At 32.2% G+C, this 26,339-nt stretch overlaps 1 protein-coding gene across 1 annotated transcript in view; it reads left to right on the top strand.

Annotated features, from left to right (window-relative positions):
- Positions 1-26,339, top strand: part of LOC111719992 (gamma-aminobutyric acid type A receptor subunit gamma3) — a 462,401-nt gene that overhangs the window by 42,648 nt on the left and 393,414 nt on the right. Inside the window, exon 3 of the mRNA XM_031959095.1 lies at positions 5,281-5,348. Coding sequence (XP_031814955.1) covers positions 5,281-5,348 — 68 coding nt within the window. The remainder of the gene's footprint in view (positions 1-5,280; positions 5,349-26,339) is intronic.

Here is a 26,339-nt window from a genome sequence, read left to right as displayed (position 1 = left end):
GTCTCAGAGGCAGAAGTAGGCTTTTGGACTTTTTTAACTAAGAGAATGACATGATCAAAATTAAACTTCAGGAAAATCCCATTAGCAGCTCTGTTGGAGATGGATTAGAGTGAGATGAGATTTTAGGTGAGAAGGCTAATTAGGAGGCTATTGCAAAGTTCTAATATGAGCAGATGATAACCTAAACAGAATAAATTCTTTGAGTGTAAAAAATGTTTGTCTTAGTTAAATCCAAGAATGGGTCCAAAAATGGACAACAAATCCAGAAATATAAAAGTCCAGGCAAGAAATTAAACATTTTGTAGGCCCTAGTAATTATATGTTTTATTATTTGATACCAAAGTTATTTTTTTGCTTTATACTTGATCTAAAGAAAAGCAAATTTGGCAACTGAGAAGTGTTTTTAAGAAGATATTATCTGAGAATGAGATCCAAATCTCAGGGGTTAAATAATGGAATTATAGGCTTGTTTTCTTGAATATCCTAGGTTAGATAAAGATAGATCAAAATGTTTTTTCCTGAAAACTAATTAAAGATTTAAGCTGGAAATGAAGTAGAAAGGAGTAAACTATTAATATCCCTTACTAGATCACATTACAAAGTAAAAATATCAATGCAGAAATAGTAATTCACAGGGCAGCTCAGTGTTACAGAGGATAGAATGCTGGCCTGGAATAAGTATCATCTTCCTGAGTTGAAACATGTTCTCAGTTCAAATTTGGCCTAGCTATGTGTCCCTGAACAAATAATTTAGCCCTTTTTACCTCAGTTTTCTCATCTGTAAAATGAACTGGACAAAATCGTAAACACTCTAGTATCTTTGCCTAGAAAACCCCAAATTAAGTCACAAAAATTGGGCATAGCTGAACAACAGTAATTCACATGAATTACTAGCCAAGAAAAGGAGCAGAAAACTCTTGTGCTAAGATTTTTATGTATACATTCACAAAATATTAATGATAAACAAAATTAAGGAGATGTTTTAATTCAGGGACAAAAATTCAGCTCTGTAGTTATTATTGAAGCTTGTTGAGATGTAACTTATCACTAAAATAGGACAATAGAAGGGTATTTATATAGAGTACATAATATAAAAGAAGCAGTTAACATTCTATAATAAGATATTGTCATGTGGGAAAATCTATAAACTAGAGGTGGAAGCATGATAGGTCAAGAAAGGGATAAAGGCAGGCAATGTTAATATGCTACAAAAAACTCAACAAATGGAAGAAATGAATGATAAATTTGCCAAAAGATGATAAACCTGGCTTTGAAGCATGGTATAATAGGGATGAGGAGCAATTGGTACACTGAAATTTACTGGTACTCTGATAAATTTAGGATAGCTAATAAATTCTTGCATTTCTTTAATTATTTTTAAAACTCTAGGAACAATGAGAAAAATTTCCATTCTGCTTGTGATCCTGTTCAAAAATTAAGGACAAATTTGTGGAAAAAAATTTACAAGTTTGGGAGGGACTCACCAATACTCCTTGGAGTTTGCGACATGTAAAGCAAGAAAAACAAGAAACTGTCTGACTTGAACCCCACAGTACACATTTCAGATTTCGGTGAAAAAAAACAACATAAAAAATACATCTTGGCCTAAAATTTCAGAGAACATTTCACAGGGAATAGAACTTTCTTGAGGACAAACTTCTAACAGAAGACAAAATCTACTGAGATAGTTCTTTCTTCTTCTTTTTAAGTCTTTGTAGGTGAAGGCTTCATGTTCGCATGTCAGCAGAAATTCTTTTCAAATGTGAATCAGTTCAGAATTCCCTCCTCTATTCCTGTTATTATGCATACATAGCCATAGATTTAGAACTAGGAGAGAACTTTAAGTCTGATGTGATCATTCTGCAAATGGGGAAAACATCTTTTGTATTTAACTGTATTGCATAGTTTGTAGAATGGGGAAATTTCTGACTCTTTTTTGAGCACAACACAAGTTAGTACTCAGAAAGCATTTAATGGTTGACTCATTGATAGCTAATAATTGGTTTTAAATATCAGTCAAAATCATAATACTTCTGATTGGATGGAAGAATGATGCATCAGATGTGACTCATAAAACAGTCTAGAGGGAGTGAGGGGAATAGTTTCTTTTGACAGTGTTTAATCACAGTTATGTATAAGTTATATAAAAAACAACAATTTTGTCAGTATGTTTTCTAAGATGCTGACAGCTTTGAAGTCTCATTACTCAGGTCCACTGACGAAATCATAGTGAAAAGAGTAGGTATTAATTTGTAATCTTTCTGTCACTTTTCTGTAAGGTCTTGAAATTCTCATTTGCTTAAACAACATGAGTGGAAGGGATATAATTTAATATAACAGAAATCTGTATAGAAAATCAGTCAATTAAGATGTTCATTTGTGAACAATCATTTATTTAGCAAAATTGTAGTGTGCTTATTGAAATAATTGCTAATACATCCATTAGTTCCTTTTATTTCTCTAATAATAATCACTTTAAGGGAGAAAGAGATTAAGGGGAACTGTTTGTCCCCTTTTCTGTGGAGAAAGTTCTGTGATGGACATTTGCCGCTTATTCACTGTCAACTGCTAAGAGTTCTTTGTATCAGGAAATCATGTTTAAATCCATTTCAGATGGCAATCAACTGTTCTTATTTTAACTTTCTATCTCAAAAAATCTAAAACCTGGCTTACACCTAAGAAAAATTTTCCACTATCTGGTTATCAATGAAATACAAGATCTATAGGATTCCTTTAAGACTCTGTGAATGACATCTGTATATATATATATGAAGGAACAATATGTGATGACTTTCCTGTTCTCTTTAAGTAGATTTTAAGAAATGTGGGAAATGAATTTTCTGTCTTCAGAGTTCTAGAGAAAAGGCTTGCTAGGATTGATTTTACTATTTTGAACAGTAATATTTTCATTTATTTTATGCTATTTGAATTTTGGGATATATTAATTGCAAACATGTTAGCTAGGTTATTTTTTCACTGAGGTATCTAGCTAAGGAGTACTGCAAGTTACATATTGTTTGTGAATAACCATAATTTACCAATTGAATTAGTAGTCTTAACAATTTGCTTTCAGAATTTGCAGTGAAAATTTGCCCATCCATGAGTATTTTACTTTAACATTTCTTGGGCATTATGACTATTAAAGACCATCCATGAATAACAAAATTGCCCAAAAGCACTGGAGATAACCCAAAAAACAATTGCAGAGGTGTTTATTGAGCACAAATAGGGTGCCACAAAATAGAAAAAAGAAATATGAAGACATGGTATAAAAGATGTCTTCAAAAAATATATGATAGGAAAAAATGATGGACAAGTCATGTGGCAAAGACAAAGGATGATCATTGGGCACTCCATTAGCATCCTCCAGATAATAATTGAAGAAAAACATCGAGAATGTTGTATGGATCTAATGACATGAAATTATGGAAGGACATGGGCAGGAATAGCATAAGATGAACAGTTATAGACAGATTGCAATCTGTATCATTGGAAAGATAAGTTTCATCACTGTGATCACAAATCCATTTGACTATTTGAAGAGAGCATTGAAAGGTAGGTAACTGAAATTATGAGAATCCTGTAAACCTCTGGTCTCTAAAGTGAGAATACTCTACTTCGAAGTCTCTGGCATGACCCAATGAGTGAGTGAAGATTATTTGAAGGCATGAGGGATGTTTTGCCTGGAGAAGAAAAACTTGTTTGTGTTGATGGTGTGGAAGCTTGATTACTGTTTTTAAATATTTGAAGCATTGGGATTATTCTTTTTCTAGAGGGAGAGGAAAAGAAAAAGGAATAAACATTTTTATAAACCAAAGCTTTTTAAATTGAATTGCAACCCTATGTGTACTAAGACTTTACAAATATTATTTCATTTAATTCTCTCAAAAAACTCTGTGAGGTAGAATGCTGTTATTGTCTCTATTTTACAATTGTGGAAACTGAGATTAAATAACTTTCTCAGGGTCACAGCTAGTAAGTGTCTGAGGCTATATTTGAATTTAGGGCTTCCTGCCTCCAGCCTAACTGATGTATCTACTATGTTACCTAGATGCTTCTGGAGATCTGAATTAGTCAGGAACAAAGGGCAAATAGTGACAAAGTGGATGGGGGTGGGAGAATGGAGGGCAGATTTCGGTTTGATGGCAATTAAAAGCTTCCTAATGATTAGACTTGCTCCCTAAGTAAAATATTTTACCATGGGAAAGAGAGAGTTCTCTAACAGTGGAGGCCTTTAAGTGATATCTGGATAACAGGATGTCAGGAATATTGTAAGGAAAAAAGGAAGGGTACTGATTCAGGTATAGATAAGATAACCTTTGAGACATTTTCTAATTCACTCCATTATTTCTACATAATTTGGCTAATTGGTATGGAAATATATTTAAAAACTTCCTTTTAGTTTCTTTAGAATATTTAAAAAAATGATTGTTTCTCCTAAAGTCCTTCCCATTTTGCAAGAGAAAATATCGGAAAGAGAGGTTATATAGCACCTGACAAAAAAATAAAAGACTTCCTTAGGAAAGTGAATTAAGACTGGTACCAGACATTTTAGTGAAGAATAACTTGTTTACATCATTGTCTTCTAACCTTGACATGCTTTGATTTTTGACTCATCTAATGGTCAGTCTTCCAAATTACCTGCCAAAGTGAAATGATCAAGAGGGACATCACTCACTCTCTGCATTGAGAAAAAATTAAGATATCATCGAAATGGGAAAAGGTGTCCTCTTAGGACTTTAGGTTCTAAATGGTCCAGAAGGAATGTGAGTTGGATGCCCATTGTATTTTATGATATTGGTTCCTTATTCAAGATACATATGAAAGTTAGCAGAAAAATTTTGTGTGGACAGAGAGTCATGGCAGATGGAAAAGGGGACCATTCCAGTTTGGACATCTCTTTAACCTGGAAATATAGCATACAATAATTTTTTTCCAGAAGATAAAATGTTAATACACTTTTTTTCCTGCAACACTGGCATAAACGAAATTTCTTCATATTCTTTATTCCTGAAATAATTTGTGACCAGATATTACCTGCCTTCACTAAATTTGTGTTATTGAAATACAAGTGCTACTTATTTCTCCAAATAGATACTTAAAATTGTATCATATAAAGTCTGAATTGTGATTGCAATCTTGTTCCTATTGAATACACCCTCTTTCATAGTTACACTTGATATTGAAATGGGACATTGGCAGGTGTTATTGGAAAATTTGGCCTGATTATATCTCTATTCTATACAGTATGCTAAATGTTGTATTTTTTTGTTTCCACAGTCAAACCAACAGTTATTGATGTTGACATTTATGTTAACAGCATTGGACCTGTATCATCAATAAATATGGTAAGTGTCATATTAATAAATATTTAAAATTTTTTCTTACTGGCTTCTGTTGGTGACATTCCTTGCTTTTCCAAAATGTGATAAATGTCTTGCGAAGAAGGGGGGGATGCTTTTGTTAGTGTTGATGTTGTTTAGAGTCTTATCCTACTATATGAAAATTCCTGTTGCTTTCTTGAAATATACATAGGTGAAAAAGTATCATTTGATAGTTCAATATTAGGCTGAATATTAAAAAGAATAGAATGCTGTGATAGTAAAGTTGGTGATGAAAAGGGTTTTATGTATTTCTGAAAACTTGGTCTTACTGGTGAATGGGTAAATAAGTAATATGATTAAAAGAGATTTTCTTCCACACTATATCTGTATATTGTTCTGTTAAATAGTAAGATGGGATGATTAGTAATTCCTCTGGTATTTGTTATGTTTGATTTTTTAACTTCTTGGTATAGCATTTTATTGATTCAGTGTAGTTTCTAGCAAGTTTTAGTTATGATCTGGAGGGACATCTTAATTTTCCCAGTAGTGAGCCATGTTTCAGCTTTCAGTCTGTCTCTGTTCTAGTAGTGGAAGAAATTATGTGATAGCTTATAATAGGCTATACTCGTAGTCCTATAAAACACAAGATCTAACAGTTGATTTAGATTGGTAATGATTGGGTTGCCATAAATTAAAATCATTTGTGTTTTACCCTCTTTTGCTCTTAAGGGATTGTGTATTTATGGGAATTTAATGTGAATTTTGATTTATCATTTGAGGTTTGGATCGTGTATTGGTATCTCTTTGGATATGGTTACAGATATATTCTGCTGAAATAATGACTTGTATTTGCACACCCAGTTGATGACCTGGACTCATATGAACTCTGTATTTTCTAAGAAATATAGGGAATATGAGAAATGGAAATTGCTGACTTATGTGTATTTGCAATTCCATTCAACTGTAATGAGGGAGAATTTATATTTATTATCTGAGCAGAGTATGTATCAATTCTTCAGGAAAACTCTTTTGTAAGTAAAGTGATATGAAGTTCAACACTACAGTTTTATTTATTTTTTCTTCCATCTAGATTCCTATTGATATATATTTATACTGTAACAACAAATGTGACTCTGTAGCTAAAATTCTCTAACCAGCCTATAATATACTTAGAAAAGGAATATTCCTCTCTTTGTACAATAGCAGGCATTTTCTTAAAAAAAAAAAAAAGACAAAATCCTGTATGTAAATATTTATTTACTTGCAGAATTTAAAGGAAAATATATTGCACTATTTTGTAAAATTATTGATTATTTCCTAATTTATTTGTTGATTAATTAAAGAATTTAATATCCTTTCCTTAGGAAATATTGAGGTTCCCCATATTTAGAAAGCATTAGCAAGAATGTTTCTATAAAAAGGAAAAATTGTCCTATAGATTTCTTATTTCTAAGTGAAATATTATGATTCTAGTTCTTATTTGGAAGTATCATGAGATGAAAAAAATATAAATAATATTTTAAAAGTGTTTTTTTAATCTAGTGAAACCTTAACTAAACAAATTCTAACTGATTTGAGCCCTGAAAAAAATAGCTTCCTCCCACTGATTATATGTTTAGGAGAAAGTAATTATTGATGACATTATAATAAGAAATTGTCCAAATGAAAAAAATACACTCAAGATTTCCTTTATGTCAATATAAAATTTGTTCAAACTCCTATATACCATAGATTTTTACCTATAATCCTGTATAATGATAATTGATTCTTAGAGCATTGATCTCAAATTACTACAAATTCTTGAAGCATCACATTAATTGATCTTTCTTGGTATCAAAAATGACATACATTAAGAGCATGCTGCGTATTAAGTACTATGCTATAGAGTCTGAGGATGGGGTCCAAATAAAAAAAAAAATAACAATATCTGTCCACAAAAAATTTGCCTTCTGTTGGGAATACAACTAAACTAAGTGTATTAGCTTGATGGTTCCATTGATCAATTTCAAATTACAAGGTGCTGGAAATAATTTATGTGAATAACAGAATAGAAATGTTTATTGAGGAATGCAAGTGATAAGATGCATCTTTTAGTCATTGCATTTCTTAGCCATGAAGTAAACAGTAGGTCCATTTCTTAGTTTTATCAACTCCTAAGTCTTTTTGATATATTACAAGTCTTGATAACCAAGGATATGTGGCTTCAAATAGGATGTTGTTTTAATCAATGAGTCAATGGAATATGCCCCTGCTACATAGTGATTTTACACTATTAAGGATGGATAAGAAAGCAGAATCATAGATTCATATTGGGAAAGGACTTTACATTATTGAAACTAGTGGGTGATATGTGGTTCATCTTGCCCATGATCATACACACAGTAAGTGGCAAATATTGAATTTGTATCCTGGATTTCTGTAGATGTAGAGAGAGATGTAGATGGCTTTTTTTAGAAGAATGTAAGGTAGGGATACTCCTTTAGTTTGGAATAGGAGGCAGTATGTTACATTTGGTTTCATATCATGATATTGCTATTTACCATATCTGTGAGCTTGGGAAAGTTATTGAATATCTTTTAGCCTCAGTTTTATCTTTATGGAATGATGATGTTGGACTAGAGAATCTCTGAAGTTTCTTCCAATATTAAGTTTTATAATTTTATTATCATATGATTTTTGCTTTGGGTATTTCTCATGCCTCATTTGTCATTAGGAAATCACTGAATCTCTTAAACCACATGTTAAGACTTTTATCAATAAAAAGTAATTCTTCAAGTCCTAGAGTTTCCAAGGGTGCTAGTTTTGACTCAATGTTTCCATTGCAAGAAAATTTTTAGAAAAAAATGTTCATTTTCCATGAATCCAATGCTACACCATTCATATGCATATAATCTATACATGCATATAGATATATTGCCACACATACTTTGATTTTCAAGTTTTCTGTTTTATTTATGTACATCCAAATATATTTGAATAGTATTTACAAGGTATAAGTTGGCTATGTAAAATAGTTCAGAGAGCTATCCCAATACTTTGGACATGGAACATGTTAAGTGAGTATCCATTTATATTTTCTGTTTTTTCCTACTCAGCATTTGAGTTAAGCATGTATTGACTATGCCATAGAGAGGTCAATTATTTCTTGTCAAGGGATATCATAGTAATTTCTAGAAGTGACCAGAATGTTTATTTGTCCCTTTATGAGTATCCAGGACTAGTTATGAAACATTTCGGTGACTAAGATCATTTAATTTTCCCTATTTTGGTTCAATGAATACTGGTTAATTTGGAGTCATAGGACTTGGGTTAAAATCTTACTTTTTATTCTTAAGGCATGTGACTGGACAAATCACTTAGTCTCTCTGGGTATGTTTTTACATCTATAAAGTGAGGGTAATTGGATTATATGATATCTTAGGTCTCTTCTAGCTTTACCTCTGGAAATCTTTGACCCTCTTTTTTGAGGTTCACATAGTATTAAAACATTTCTCAGAAAGGCAGGTAAAATGGAGTTGGGTTAAATTGAATATGGAAACATTGAATCTTCATTTCCCATTTGAAGATGAAATGCAGTATTTCAGCTTTAGAAAAAGAGGAGTCGATAAACATTCTGACAGCTTTCATGCCAAAAATAAAAAGGGAAGCAATGTAAGCTCTGCTAAAGGGCATGCCTTAAATGTAAAACTATGGAATTTTAAACATGTGCCATATGTCATCTTTTCTTTGTGTCTCTGGGAAAACCTCCTGAAAACTACTTCCCACTATTTTATTAAGAAATGCATAAAGGTTTTTTTTTGTTTTGTTTTGTTTTTTAGCATATAAGGTAAAGCATCCATGTGTATTATGAAAATACATGATTCTTCCCATTTATTTAAGGACCGTGAAATACCAATAACAACAATAATAAAGATGCTTGTCCTTTGTTAGCAAAAATCATGCATACTCATTTTATTACATTTTAATAACTTTTCTTTTGATTTTTCTCTTGAACTTCTTTATTTATTCAATTTAAAGGAATTTTAAATTTCTTTCTATATTCAATGTATATTTCTGACACCTTACTTAGAAAGTGAGATAAGATCTGTGATATCATTAGTATAATTATTCTTGCTGATGATATTGATTGCCACCCTTATATATTTCCATGACTTTTTATGCTATTATTCTTATCCAAATCTTTCTCTGAATCTTAGTGAATTCGTCCAACACTTAAAAATACTTCTCCAATTCATTTTATATCTCATTGGTACCATTAGCATTTGGATTCTCTGTTATCTATTGTTCCTGCTACATGACTAGGTGACCTCCCTTTCTGATTATAGATGTCCTTATTCTTATATTTTATACAACTTTGAGCATGAAAACAATCAATGATGATATATTGATATCGACTTCCACATACTATATGTCTTCTCATTGTTCTTTTAATTAGTCATAATCTATTAGTCTTTGGAATCCATTCTATCTCATGCTTCATAGCTGCAAAGCATTATTGAAGAATATTGACATAAAGAGATAAGTTATCATAGCCACTAACATTTGTATCATTAACATACCATATAATTTTCTAAATGAGAGTCAGCCTGACTGGCTCCTGAGCTCTGATTCTAAATCATTATCCATCTGGAAGGTCTGTTTATCAATGTACTGACTCAATCCACTGCACAGGCAGCTACATGTTAGAGTCTAGGCAAAACAGATTTTTCCTCTACATTTTTTGGAGTAACCTAGCATAGAATATATTTCATGACTCTATAATGTCTATTAAACAAAACATTTCTAGCTGAAAATAGTGACCAAAATGCCACAGGAATTTTGTCTTTATATGTAAACATGACTATAGTCAGCTACTGAAAGGATTTCAAATCATATAGATAGTGATATCACATTCCTACTTTAACTGTATACAGAAGTCTAATTATAATAATATGACATAAACTATTGTTCCTGAGGAAGAATGATGATTCAGGTAAGGAAGCTGAGATGGAATGGTCAAACAAGTAATAAGAGATTATCAAGAAGAGGGTGAATGACAGTGCAAAGGCTTCAGGCATGTCAAGAAGGATGAGGACTGCGGAAAGGTCATTGGATTTGTCTATTAAGACATCACTGGTAACTTTGGAGAGAGGAGTTTTAGTTAAATTTTGGGATCAGAAGTCACATTGTAGAGAATTGTGAAAAGAATGAGAGGAAAGGAAGTGGATGCACTCATTGTAGATAGATTTCTAAAACAGTGTGGCCACAAAATGGAGGAGAGATAAAAGATAATAACTAGCAGGGATGGATAGATCAACTGAGAGTTTATTTTAGGATGATAGAGACATGAAAATGTTTTTAGCCAATGGAGAAGCAATCAGTAGATTTTAGGAAATTGAAGATAAGTGTGGGAATGGAGATGGTAGAAGGCTACTGGAAATGAATAAATTGAGTAACTGTGATGTTAAAGTATTTGAGTGAAATATTAGTAGGTAAGTTGCAGTTCTACAGGGTGAAATTTTGTGAAGAAAGACTATGAGTCAGGTGCTGAACTTATTGAAGGAAAAAGAGGAGTACCTTGCATGGCAGTAGACAACATACAGAACAATAATCAGATTATTGATTGGGTGGAATATATAGAATCAACCTCAGGAGTTATTGAATGGTGATGGAAGAGTGAGAGTTCAGAAGTAGAAACTGGGCATGAGAAGGATTCCAACTCTTTTACTCCAATTTGCTAGTCAGGAGGAATAAGGGAAAATGCAGTCAGTGTTCGAAAAAGTGATGGCAGAGGCACTATCTGGGAAAGAGCCAGGTCTCAGTGAGACACAGAAAATGAAACAGTTTGAAAAGTAAGAAATTTATGATGAAAGATTATTTGTTTCAGAAAAAACAGTAAAGGGAGTGGGTAGAATATTTTTTTATGCTTTTCTAGATATATAGGTATTCTTCCCTCTTTAACTCATTCCTGATTAGAGTAGAATTTTAGAACTATCAGATCTCTTCTCCCATCTAATCCTTCTGTGTCCATTCTTTTTCTCATACCTCTTGTATAAAATAATTATTCTTTTTATCTTTTCCTATATGATTTTGCTTTTTAGAATCACATCATACTCAGCTCTGCCTCAATCTTTCTTTTGAACTGCCCAGTTACTAGATATCCTAGTATCTAGATATCCTAGACAATCCTAGATATATAGTTTACATTTCCAAATATAAAAAGTAAACAGCTTATCCTTATTGTCGTTTATAATTAGTAATTTATGTTGACCTTATCAACAAAATTCTGAATGTCTGACACTTCATTGAATGTTTATCTATTTGTTCAGGACTGTGCTTAACTTTGCTAGGTATGGTATCTTTGTCTTCAAGTGCAGTTCTTTTGCTCTTGATATATAGTGTTTCAAGATAGGCAGTCTTTTAATGTAGCCTTTCTAGGTCTTGTGGGATTCTAATTGTGGCCCCACCATATTTGAATTGTTTTCTTTTTCTTTTTGCTCATAATACTTTCTCCATGACTTGGGAGTTTTGAAATTTGTCCATAAAACTCCTGTAGGTTTTCCTTGTAGGATCTATTTCAGGTAGTGATTGGTGGATTTTTCTATTTCTACTTTTCCTCTTGTTCTAACACTTCAGGACAATTTTTAAAAATTATTTTTTGTATTATTTTATCAACATTATTTTTATATTTTAGCTTTCAAGAAGTCTGATTACTCTTTTGTTTTCTTTTCTTGATTTGTTCTCTAGATCAGTTATTTTCTTATGTTCCACATTTTCTTCTATTTTTTCATTCTTTATACTTTAATTTATTATTTCTTAGTTTCTTATAACTTCTCTGTCTTCTCCTTGCATAATTCTTATTTTCAGAGTCATTTTGTTCCTTTAGATGGATCTCCTTTTCTAGCTGATTATCTTTCTTTTTATGATCTTGTTTTTCTTGCATTTTTTTAATATTTAAAATTTCCCCATCAATCTCTCTTGTTTGATTTCTAAAGCCTTTTAAAAATTCTTCTGTGAATTCTTTTTGGACAGGTGATCATTTGACCCTACTCTTTAGGGTAGAATTGGCTTTTTTGCTATATATCCTCCTCTGAAGATGAACCTAATTCTCTATTTCCATAGCAACTTTCTATAGTTGAATTCTTTCTCCTTTGCCTACTCATTTTATGTGCACACACACACAGACACACACACACACACATAACAGCTCTTATTATAATCACCTCTGATACTGGTGTGGGAGAATGAAGATTCCTCTAGCTTTAGGTCCCCCTTTAGTTCTCCCCTCTGGTCTGGTACCAGAACCAAGAATTCTATCTTCTGTAAAAACCCACAGCCAGCCACATCCATGCCCTATTGCTTTTGTAACTCACTTGTTCTGTGCTGCTTCCTTCTTACCCAGGGCTATGTATCAGAAATACACCTGGGCCTGGTGTCTCTCAACAGGAAAAGTTCCCTCAGACAGCAGACTCCTCATACTATATGGGAGGTGAAAACTTCTGTGACAGGATCTGAGACTCCCAATTTGGTAACCCCAGTGCTCACTTTGCTGTTTCAGCAATGCTAGTCTAAAATTGTTTACACTTCATTCAAGTCAGTTCCATTCTGATATTTTTTTTCAGATCATCTCTAGTTGTCCCAATCTACTGTTCTGCCTGAGCTCTAGTTTATTTTTACCACTCTAATTTCATTCTGAAGTCCTATTTTATCTTGTTTCTGGGGAAATTTGGAGAACTTGAAATTTTCTGATCTACTCTAACATTTTCCCAGAATCCTTTATCTGGTTTATGGTTTTTCACATGACTTCCTATATAGTTGACTTTCCAGGCATTTCAAATTTTAAACATTCTCTAAGTCAAATTGAAAGAGACTTTCTTGTTATTCTCACAACTTGGCATTCTATCAAAGACTTATATGCTTTTGTATGAGAGGCGTGTTCCATCTCTGGGATACAATCCATTCTTATTTCTCTGTTTTAGAATCCTTAGATTCAACTCAGGGGAATATATATAGTGTGAGGTCTTTCCCAGTTCCCTTAGTTGTGAATGTTCCCTTCTTCCTCAAAGCATTTTGAATGAACCTATGTGAGCTCCTTGAAGACAAAGACTATTTTGTTTTTTTTTTTGTCTTTGTTTCTCCAATGTTTTGCATGGATTAATATAATGTTTGCAAAGTATTGTACATAATCTTATTTGAGCTCTGGGAGCTCAAAGTATGCAATGTTATACTTATTTTACATTGTAAAGTTAAGAGAAATTAAATAATGACAATAGTTATGCCATCTGTAAATGTGCACAAATGGGATTTGAACTCAAGTATTATTGCAAGCCTAGACACTATTATTTTAAATCACATTGTCTTTTAAAAGTAATATGGCAGGAAATGAAATCAAATACTTTTTATAAGCAAACTTTTGTTTGCAAATAAGAGAACAAACTGCCAACTCTTTCAAACTTCTAGGACATTCTTTAGTGAGTGGAAGAAATCTGTTGGTAGTCATTCTAGAAGCTTTGGGAAACTAGCTTCTTTGACACATTCAACTGTAGGCAATTTTTTAAAAGCAGTTGCTAGAAAGTGAACTTTTCTCTTCTTTGAATGATTAAATTTATTTATAAAGACACTTAAGTGTGCATGTTGCTTTCAATTACTGACCTCTTCACACAGACCACTTGACTACACCTTAATATTATTTATAAGGAGTATATGCTGTGTGTGTAAGTGTGTATGTGTGTGTATGTGTGTGTGATGTGTGTGTGCATGTACATGTGTGTGTGTGAGAGAGAGAGAGTGAGAGAGAACAGAGATGTGGAAGGAGAGACAGAGATAGAGAGAATGAACTCTAGTAGTAGTATTATCTTTATATTCTCTGTTTTATAAATGTAAAAATTACTATGTTGAACCTGTTTTTTAAATGCAAAGAATATGTATATACACATAAAATAGGGGGCATGTGGCTGATGGAGAACGTAATTGTTAATTTTTTATAAAAATGACCAAAATCTCATTTTCAAGGAATCATAGAAATACCACAGCAGTCAGTAAGTTAGCATTTAAGTGTTTACTATGTGTTAGGCAATGCTAAGACTGGGAATAAAAAGAAAAGAAGTAAAACCAAACTGTCTTACCCTGAAAGTGTTTAGAATCTAATGGAGAGGATATCATGCAACTAGCACTGTACAAACAATCTATATATAGGATGGATTTGGAATGGACTTAGAAAGAAGGCACAAACATTAAAGGAGACAAGGAAAGCCTTCTTTCAGAGGGTGAAATTTTAGCTGAGATTTGACAATGTTAGAAGCCAAGAAGGAGAAATGAGGAGGGAGAGAATTTCAGCCTTGGGAAAAATGTATAGAATTGGGAAATAGAATATTTTCTCTGGGGAATGAGATAGGACAATGTCTTGGGATGTTACTAGTAAGTAAAAAGAAGTGAGGTGTAAGAAACTGGAAAGGTAGGAAGGAACCAGATTATGAAGCAAATGTAAAGCACAAAAAGATGATCTTATGTTAGATCCTGGGGACTTTAGGGAGCATTTGGAGTTTATTGAATAAAATCAAGCTTGCACTTTGGAAAGTTCAATTTCACAGGGGTGTGGAGAGTAGATTGGAATGGGAAGGCAGAGAGATCAACCAGAAGCTCCGTAGGCAAGATATGGGGTCAGAAGGGCCTTTGCCAAGATACAGGAATTGTCAGAGGAGACAAGCAGCACCATAGTGTAATAAATAAGGCATTGGATTTGAAGTAAGGAAGTTCTAAGTTTAAATTATGCATCTGACATTTTAAAATTGTATGACCATAGAAACAATCAAAGAATCAAAGTTCCAAAGTTATCAAGGACCATATAAAGCCTGGTTCTGGTTCAATCTTTTTTATTGTACAAATGAGAAAATTCTGATAATGGTAGATAGTTTTCTGATGACTGATAAGCCAATTAAATATTCTCAATTTCCATTTCATCAAATGTAATATAATCCTATAATTTAGGATTTAGCATCTATTACACAGGTTTGCTATGAACCTCAAAAAATAACATATAGAAAATATTTGCCCATTTTATATCACTTTATAAATGTTGGTCATTATTATTTAGTCAGTAAGTTATTTACTTTCAGAATAATAGAATGAGTTTAGATTTGGTTTCTGAAGATTTGAACTAGAATCCTTATTATATACTTATAATTAATGATCAGTCATTTAATTTCTCAGAAAATTTGAGATGGTAAAATTAAGTGAACTAGGCACTTTGGAGGAAGGTACTTTGTTATCTGTAAAGTGAGGTCATAAATTGGAGTTATTGTTATTATTTTAAAACTTTCCATCATATAATATAAAGCTATCTATATATACATAAAAATAAGTGTGTATATACACATACATATTTAGGGGAAGAGAGAAAAGGAGAGATAGATAGAGCCAGAGAAACAGAGAAAGACTGAAACAGAGATAGAGATAGAATGAGGGGCGGGGAGAAGAACAGTCAAAAGAGATAGCTAAGTAACTTATCAGATAAAATTGTATTTGAGAAGACATCCTATGATAACAAAAAATATAAAGACTGGCATGATAGAAAAAGAATTAGATTTACAGTCAAATAACTAGATTTAGATCCTACTTTTGAAAAATCATTTAGTATTTTCTAGACCTCAGTTTCCTCTTCTATAAAATAGAGGGGCTGACTTGATGACTTCCAAGTATCTTTCTAATGCTAAATCAATAAGTATTTTAAAAACACAATCAACAAACATTAATTAAACACCTATTATATTTCACTCACTGTATTCTATAGGAACTGGGGATATAATTCTTAACTACAAGGATCTTTTGCATTTTATGAAATTGTAACATTTGCATAAATAAGAAAATACCTAATAGCAACAAGATAATTTTTGGAGCTATTTTAATAGCTTGAGAATTAAGGAAAATATAATGGAAAGAGTGCATGTATGGTAAGATTTAAGGAAACAAGAAGAGTTGAGGAGAGAGTGCATTTGAAGCATGGTTTGTGTCTGTGAAATAACATTAAGATGTGACATGTTTGAGAAACAAAGCCAGTTGGGCTGAGTTGTATAATAGAGGCAGTTAGGTTAAAAGCCATATTTAAGAGAGGTTTAAAATATTAGAGGAATTTGATTTTGATTCTATAGGTCAAAGCTTCTTAAACTTTGGTAACAGAATGAGGGGTTTACAAAATTCTGATTTGTTAACAGCAAATGCTTGATTTTGGATACCTGTTTTGTATACCTATATACATAATATTATGTAAAAATTTCTTGGGTGAAAAGACATCATGAGTGGAAAAATTGTAAGAAGCCCTGCTTTGGGTTATAGGGAATCATTGGAGTTTATTAACAAAGAGTATGGCATGGTCATATCTGGTCTTTTTCAATATCACTTTGGCTATGTGTAGAGGATAGACTAGAGCAGGGAAAGCTCTGAGGCAGAAAGAACAATCAATAGTTGTTACTAAGTTTGTTTTGACTATTATTAAATAGAATATAGCAATAGTCTAGGTCAGAGTTATAAAGTCCTTCTGAACTAGGATGATAGTTAATGAATTGAAAGAAACAGATGTGAGAAATATGGGGGAAGTTTAAACAAAACTTGGCAATGTATTGGCTTTATGGAGTGAGGTTGAATCAAGAAGAAAGGATGGATCTAAGATGGTTGACTGAATTACTGCCATTTTTTACTACAACAAAGCAAAAAATGAAAGGGCATCATTGAGGTCATGGAATTTGTCAAGAATTCTGTGGGAGAGATTTTCAAACTACTTTTGCAAATAGTTTTGGGGAAACAGGGCCACCTGAGAACTCTTGAGAAATTGGTCTACAAAATTTTATTTTATCATTTTTTGTACTGCTAGTCTTCTGTATTTGAAAGAGAAATGATTTTGCATTCTATTTCTTGAGACCTAAAAGATTCATCTTGTAGTCTATTCTTATATAATTATACCTGTCTTTTATATTCATGAACCTCTTTTTACCTGGTATGGCTGTCCCTTTGTTCTTTACCATATTGTTGCTTAATAATATTTTAAAAAACCGAAACCCACCCCTCAAAACATAGTCATGAAATGTGGCCAAAATGCCACTCTGGATTGACTTCTTACCAAAAAATAAAAAATTCGCTAGTAATGTGAAAATAATAAAACCTAGGAGGAAAGTGACCATGTCATATTCATGATAAAAATTAAAAGCTTGTTTTAAAAACAGATATTGTTGAAGGAAAAAGAAGGCTCTATAAAAAATTATTACTACAAATCATGAATAATTTTAATGGTCCTTCTACCATCTTAAGTGAATAATTTTACTACCAGTAGGAAGGCCCAACACTCTACCGAACAACTGAGAGTGCTCCAAGGAGCCATCAAACTTCTCTACAGGAATCTATGTATCCCTGTTTCCTGGGTAGAAACATCCCTTTTGTGCATAGTAACATTCCTGGAGTTAGTCTCAAGGTGAGGAGTGTATATATCTATGTGTGCACATATGAATATGTTTGTGTGTGATGATTCATTATCTAATTAGAATCATGATTTCTGCTATCCTCATACTTAGGAAATAGCAAACTCTTATTTTCTCTGTTGAATTTCAAGGGAATTAATTGCACTAGCATGCTTTAATTGTATGCCATTTTTAAGCTATGTACCATTCTTCTAACCAGAGAATCCTAACCAGACTTTTTTTTTCTATCTTGACAATCTTCTTATATTTTATTTTCCTCAAAGCATTTTTTTGATGCAGACCTCCTTGCTGTTTTTCACCCTAGACACTTTATTTCCCATTTCTGTTATTTTTACTGGCTTTCCCCTAAGCCAGGGGAAATGCTCTTTATTTACTTCTGGCTTCATTCAAGTCTCAGCTAAAATTACATTTTTATAGCTTTTTATTTACAAATATATGCATAGGTAATTTTTCAGCATTGACAGTTGCAAATCCTTTTGTTCCAACTTTTTTCCCCCTCCCCCCCTTCCCCCAGATGGCAGGTTGACCAATACATGTTAAATATGTTAAAGTATAAGTTAAATACTATATATATATACACACACACACACACACACACACACACACACACACACATGTCCAAACAGTTATTTTGCTGTATAAAAAGAGCCAGACTTTGAAATAGTGTACAATTAATCTGTGAAGGAAATAAAAAATGCAGGTGGACAAAAATAGAGGGATTGGGAATTCTATGTAGTGGTTCATCGTCATCTCCCAAGTTCTTTTGCTGGGTGTAGCTGGTTCAGTTCATTACTGCTTCATTGGAACTGATTTGGTTCATCTCATTGCTGAGGATGGCCACGTCCATCAGAATTGATCATCATATAGTATTGTTATTGAAGTAAATAATGATCTTCTGGTTCTGCTCATTTCACTCAGCATCAGTTCATGTAAGTCTCTCCAGGCCTTTCTGAAATCATTCTGTAAGTCATTTCTTAGAGAACAATAATATTCCATAATATTCATATACCACAATTTATTCAGCCATTCTCCAATTGATGGAGCCAATACATTGCCAAGTGTTGTTTAAACTTCCCCCATCCACTCAGTTTCCAGTTTCTGGCCACTACAAAGAGGGCTGCCACGAACATTCTTGCACATACAGTTCCCTTTCCCTTCTTTATAATCTCTTTGGGATATAAACCCAATAGTAACACTGCTGGGTCAAAGGGTATGCACAGTTTGATAGCTTTTAGAGCATAGTTCCAAATTGCTCTCCAGAATGGCTGGATATATTCACAATTCCACCAACAATGTATCAGTGTCCCAGTTTTCCCACATCCCCTCCAACATTCTGCATTATCTTTCCCTGTCATTCTAGCCAATCTGACAGGTGTGTAGTGGTATCTCAGAGTTGTCTTAATTTGCATTTCTCTGATTAATAATGACTTGGAACATCTTTTCATATGGCTAGAAATCATTTTAATTTCTTTGTCTGAAAATTGTCTGTTCATATCCTTTGACAATTTATCAATGGAAAATGGCTTGATTTCTTATAAATGAGTGTCAATTCTCTATATATTTTGGAAATGAGGCCTTTATCAGAACCTTTGACTGTAAAAATGTTTTCCCAGTTTATTGCTTCCCTTCTTTTCTTGTCTGCATTAGTTTTGTTTGTACAAAAACTTTTCAATTTGATATAATCAAAATTTTCTATTTTGTGATCAATAAGGATCTCTAGTTCTTTGGTCATAAATTCCTTCCTCTTCCACAGGTCTGAGAGGTAAACTATTCTATGCTCTTGCAATTTATTTATAATGTCATTCTTTATGTCTAGGTCATGAACCCATTTTGACCTTATCTTGGTGTATGGTGTTAAGTGTGGGTCAATGTCTAGTTTCTGCCATACTAATTTCCAATTTTCCCAGTAATTTTTGTCAAACAATGAGATCTTATCCCAAAAGCTAGGGTCTTTGGGTTTGTCAAACACTAGATTATTAAAATTATTGGCTGTTTTGTCCTTTGAAGCTAACCTATTCCATTGATCAACTAGTTTATTTCTTAGCCAATAAAATTATATTTTTAAAAGCCTTTCCTGGTCCTGCCCAATCTTAGTGACTTCTGAAATTGCCAACAATTTGTTCTGTAAATTTTTGACTGATACATAATTATCTTCACGATGCCTCCCATATTAGATTGTAAGATCCATGACAGTCAGGACTATTTTTGTCTTTTTATCCATAATATTTAGAAGAGTATTTGGAATATGGTAGCTGCTTGATGAATGCTTTTTAACTTGAATAAAAAGAGCTTAAAGAATTATTTTGCAGACTGGAAATTGCCCCTCCCAGACCAAGGCCATTCAAAACCTTTTAGCCTATAGGCAAGCCTCCCCCAATCAGGAGCTTGCAGATATTCATATTATAGGCCAATTGTTAGTTTTCCTGCTGCAGGGAGGTAATAGCACTAACCACTGAACTTAATTATGGCTATTAAAATATTTGAAGTAATCACCAGCCCTTTATTGTAGTTGTTGGTATCCATGGTGAAGGACCCACTCAGATTACTCAGCCCTGTCTGTCCAGGAGAGAGAAATGCACTGAACCTTTTACTGCCATCCCCTTATTGCCCTTTCTTTATCTGCCCCCCCCCCCCAGATTTGTATACATTCCATGCCACTTTATTCATATTTCCTGGAACTATTATTTGGGAATTGCTTTTATATTAAACGTTGTTATTTTTTTTTTTAATTTCAGGGACCACTATGGATCCCTTCTTAGAATGATATAATTTGAATAAATGCATAAAATAAAACATTTAGTATTACAAATGAAATCAATTATGTAAAAATAAAATTATCAAATTGTTTAAAGAAATACATTCATGAGGCCTAACTGAAAAAAAAATCCCTGCTTTGAATGTAATATATCAGTCACATAAGATAAAAAATTTCATGACTTTGTCATCATTATACTGTACTTCAGATTTCAATTCTGCTTCTCCCAGCTCAGATAAGGAACTTTTTTCCTTATTTTTATAAGACCCAGGATTCTATCCCACTTTCCAAGTATATTCCAATCTTCCCCACTACATTGTAATTTATACTTTGATGTGTTATTTCTTTATTTTGAACATAATAAGCTCTAGAAATTAAGGAGTGTCTTACAGCCTTTTGTTTGCCTGGCATTCAATATTATCTCTGGCAGAAAGCAAACTTAATAAATGTATCATATAATATCATATCATATTATATCGTATCTATCTATCTGTCTTTCTGTCCATCCATCCATCTATTAATTTTAAATTTGCTCCATTGTTCTCTACTCTCAATATTTTCTTCTTGTATGCTTGGCCAGAGACTTATATCCAGCTGTGCCCTGTAAGGAATTAGAGTACCTTAGACTAAGATTTTATAAATATAAGCCTTTAAGCATGGATGAATTACACCCAAGATTACTGATTGGGAAAAAAGGCAGCTATGATTGCAAAACCACTGTGAGTAATCTTTCACAAATTATGGAGAATGGCAAGTGATTGGAAACAGGCAAATGTTGTCCTATTTTTAAAGGGGAAAATGGTACATTCCAAAAACTGCATAGTAATCCCAGTCACTGGGGAATAATACTTGGGCCAGTTTTATAATGGATAACTACACAGATGATGTGTTAGCATTTTTTAAAACTGCAGTGATCACTAGGGGCCAATGTGGATTTGCTAAATGCCAAACTAATCTTATTTCCTTTTCATCATTGGCCAATTTGACTGATAGTATACTGAGATATATTATAGACAAACCTTTATTTCAGTATGATTGTTTGACAAGGTCTTCAATGATATCCTCATGAACAAAAAGGAAATGAATTTATAGCTGACCAAACAGCCTTTTTTCCCCTCACATAATATAAATGTATTTAATTCAATCACAAAAGGGATCTATAATGGATTAGTAGCTTAATTTTTGCTGCTGTATTAATATTAGTAATAACAGCAATAATTGGGGCAGCTAGATGGCATAGTGGCTAGAAATCCTTGGATTCAGAAGAACATGAGTTCAAATCTGGTCTCAGACACAACACTTCATCTCTGAAAATTATGCATTTTACTCATCTCCATTTTGAAGATGAGGTAACTGAGACAGATTGAGTGACTATCCTAGTGTCATACATCTATCTAGTAAATTTGTGATATGGGATTTGAATTTACATCTTGCTACTCTGGCTTCTATAATCTATTAATTCTACCTAATCTATTAATTCTATCTAATATCTATTAATTCTGTAGTTAGATATAACTACAATACTTTTAAACTTTTTTTTCAATCAATAACAAACAAAATCATCAAAAAATATTTTCCACATTGCTTAAAGTTAGAAGCAATAGAGAATATTGCAAGAAATAGCAAATATAAGTAAAGTCATTTGGATTAAGATTTAATTTGATTCTTGTGCTGAATAATGGACCCACATCAAAAATATAAAGGTTTAAAGGAATAAGTATAAGGAACTGCATTTCAATTAAAAAAAAACTGTTACACAACTACAACATAAATGGGACATGACCAGAAAGAAGTTCATTTTAATTTAATTGGCAGAAAACAAAGCAATTAAGGTCTTCTTGAATATAGCTTCTTAAACAGCTTTTTAAAAATAAAGATTTAAATTGTACCATATATGCAACATGCAAAAAATTCATGAATTGAATTGAAATTACAATCATGTAGAAATTTTAATATTGGTTAGTAGTTTTCATTTTAAAAAAATAGATCACTTAGCTTTCTCAACTGATAGTTTGATGATTTTTTTTATTGTAAGATTTGTATAGACATTTTATTTGTCTTTTAGATTGTAAGTATATGGATTGTATAAGTATAAAACACAGTGGTTTTAGAAGTTCATATATGTCTGTGATATACATTTTGAAAATCCTAATTGCTAGCTATACTAAAAGTATATCCCAGAGTAAGTCAGTCAAGGATTTTGAAAGCAACATTTGGATAAGCATTTTTTATGATGATATTTATCCACACCAGGAAAAAAAAAATGGCATTAGTTGATTTTCTGTGCTTCTAGATTTTAACTAGGCAGGAAAAACTAGATCTTGAATATACTATCATCAGTGTTTTCAAAAAAGGTATCTTTCAATTTCAAAGAATTTCAAATTCAAATTCAAAGAAAATAATGAATTATAAAAAAGATCAAATAAAAGAAAATAAAAGTGATGGCAGAGATGGATAAAAATAAATGTAACCTTTAATTTAGAAATGCAAATATAACTCACAGCTACCATTTTATAATGTATAATTGAACAATATTTGTATATGTATGTATATTATATATAGTTAATGTATATAAACTATCATTATCTATCTTCTCTCTTTCTTTCACTCTTTCTTTCTGTTATCCATTTATTTGTATTCTCCTTTGTAAAGAGACTTCACTTCTGCTTTGTATATTGTACTAAGTGGTGGCTTTTATTAGAATCAATATAGTATTCTAAAAATGTTGTCTTGGGGAAAAACAACAAAGAACCAAAAAATTTCTTGGAAATAATTTTTGGAATTGCTTTTATATGTAATTTCTCAGCCAGACAATATAATTAGCCTAATTACAGGATAGTTATATTACATTTTCTTTGGCCTGATATGTTTTTATTCCTATTTTCTTTGAGTTCATCTTTCCCATTCAGTATATGATCAACTTTCATTTCCGATTCTACACAGCAAACATTACCCACCGCCCAACTAGCTTCATCTTCTTATTCCATCTTCATCTTGCTTATTCCAGAGAAAACAAGTTTTTGTCTCTTGTATATGGTATAATAATTTTATCTGTATCATCTCTCTAGATTCAGCTTAGTTATGCTTTCTTCATAAGGCATATTTTAATGACTTCATTCAGCAATGATCACTCCCCCATTATCAATTCATAGAATTAATTGTCTATATCATTCTTTGGGGTATATTATCATATACTCTCTTACCTTGATGCTTAACTTTTTTCCTGAACATATCCCCTGCTCCTCCCAGACAGATTCAATACAATAATTCAAACCAAAGATTTTTTTATTAAGTGCCTACACCATGCCTGACATGGTGCTAATTGTTGGGGATATAATTAATAAAAAGAAAGGCAGTCCTTTCCCTAAATGATTTTACAATCTAATGACTGCAAATTCAAGAGGAATACAACCATAATTTACATTTTTTCCATAGGCCTTAGTGTTTGGTCCAACCTACATATTTAGTAGATGAGCAATATCTAATTAAAAACAATACAAAAAGGAATTAGTTTCTTCACAGCTAATCCATACAACTCTAGATTTTTTAGTTTCCTTTTTAGAAAGAAGAGTCTTTTTAAGTGTCATGGATTATAATTTTATGCAAGAGTATGAAAGAAAGAATTAGGGAGTCATTTATAGACAAAATAGATGATGGTGTTTTTTTTTTTTTTTTTTTGTTTTATTTTTTGAAAGAGGGAGAAATTTGCCTAAGTTTTTGTTAGAAAAAATATTTTTTACATTCCTCTCAATCCATTCCTTTCTAATCTGAAATGTATCTCATTCTTCTATTTCACTTGCTGTTTCAAGATGGATTTGCCTTCAAAATCATATAAGAAAGATACATGAGTTGCCAAAGAAAGCTTCAGTATTCCTTTTGTTCTAAAAAAAGGAACAGCTTCCTGATTTCAAATCTCTTTTAAAGAAAGAGAAATATATTTGAGAGAGCCGATTTCAAAAATACATGGTGAAATTGCCCATCTTCTGTGGTTTGGGGAGCCATAAATTGGGAGCCATGAGGGATCCAGATAAGAATACATTGTCTACCTTTTTTTTAATACAGCTGAAGTGGTGTTACAAGAAATTCCATTTCAGTTTTGGGGAAAAAAATCTGGATCTTTTAAACATATTTTCAAATTATAACTTAAAAACATTCATCTCCCAGTTTCACAACTTCTTTGAGTATGTGTGTGTGTGTGACACAAACACACACATAAGGATTAGAAAAAGGTATTGAGAAGGCTTCATGTGATGTCTAAGATTCACTTCTAAATATTATATAGTTCCATGATGCATATTGGAAAAGGTGGCCCAGTTTGTTTTATCTCCCTCATAGAATCTTCCTAGATCTCACTCTCCCCTCTAATGTACAAACCAAAATTATTCTTTCCTATCACAAATCTCTCAATCATTATCCTCCTTTCTAGATTATGAAGTTCTTGAAGAGAAACAATATGACAATTTTTTAATGTAGTGCTTGCAAATCCCCTCTAGTGGGTTCTTCGGGCACACTTGCCAAATTTCTATGGGAACATACTCAATTGTTCTAGCTCTTGCTACTTAACTTTGATGACACTGGAGGACAAAATGAGGCTGCTGACTTAGTGCAGTTCTACCTCATTTAAATTCAATTCATTTTCAAGTTAAGACATCACCCCCTAATGTCATTGGTCTTCGAGATTGAAGGATAAATAACAACCACAAATTGCAATATATTCAATTAAATCATTAACAGGAAGTTATGAAAAAAATTCTGATCAATGTTCTAATTTATAAAATATTTTTTTTCATATGATATATATGCATATTTATCTACTAACTTATTTTCTCTTTTAAAATTTTAAGCTCCTTTTTACTAATCAATTGATTTTCCCAAAAGTAATATGTGGAAATAATTCCTATTAAAATTCATTTTTCCCCACTGTAAGATATTGTGGGGTTTTTAAAGGAAGTTTATGCATTGGCATATGCTATCTTTCTTTGCTTTTGTGAAATTTTTTAGGTCATTTTTCACTGATGGAGAGTAATCCAAGCAATTCTGAACAGAAGTTTTGGATATAGTGAGCTAACTTCTTGGCTGTTATGCAGTTTTTTTCTCTTTGCTGCAGAAGTTTTATACTGCCTTGCATAAGTTTCTGGTGAAGTTTAACTTTGAACCTCTAGTGGATTTTTTCCCTCTCGATAACTTCTTTTCTAGGTCTAATACTTAGACAATTTTATGTTTTTTTCCTGAAAATTTGTGTTCAAGATTTTGATTTTATTATCCTCCCTCCCCATCCAGAGGCCAAAAATTTTTAGGTTCTTTCTCTAAATATTATTTTTCAGGTCAATTAAAAAGTTTTAAGTCTTTGTGTTTTCAATAATTTCTTTTACATTAATATTTTTGCTGTGATATTAAAACTTTATTTATTATGTGGGGTGTGTGTGTGTGTGTGTGTGTTGGATCATCTCAAGAAAATATTTTTAAATTCATAAAATGCATAGAAATATGATAGAAAAGAGATCAATTATATTGAGTAGTTATTAAATATTTTTAAATATTTTAAGAATGTCTCTTTTGTAATTTATTTTGGGTTCAAAAGTATTACAATATTCATGTGAAACTCATTCATTTCCTTTTTTTACCTGATATGCTCAGTTACCACTGGGATATCAAAATGGACTCTTTTTTTCTCCAGGTGATAATTAATTATCTTTCTACCCTTAGTTTTCTGTCCCTGTTGACTCACATGTGGGCCAAAATTTTACCCTTTTCTTTATCTTCTTTTTGTGTAAAGAATCATGTACCCCCAGTAATATGTTATTTTGGATGAAT

The sequence above is a fragment of the Sarcophilus harrisii genome, chromosome 3 (assembly GCF_902635505.1).
Source record: "Sarcophilus harrisii chromosome 3, mSarHar1.11, whole genome shotgun sequence".
NCBI classification, from domain to species: domain Eukaryota; kingdom Metazoa; phylum Chordata; class Mammalia; order Dasyuromorphia; family Dasyuridae; genus Sarcophilus; species Sarcophilus harrisii.
The sequence above is the reverse complement of the archived record's forward strand: the minus strand, read 5'-3'. Positions and strand labels throughout refer to the sequence as shown.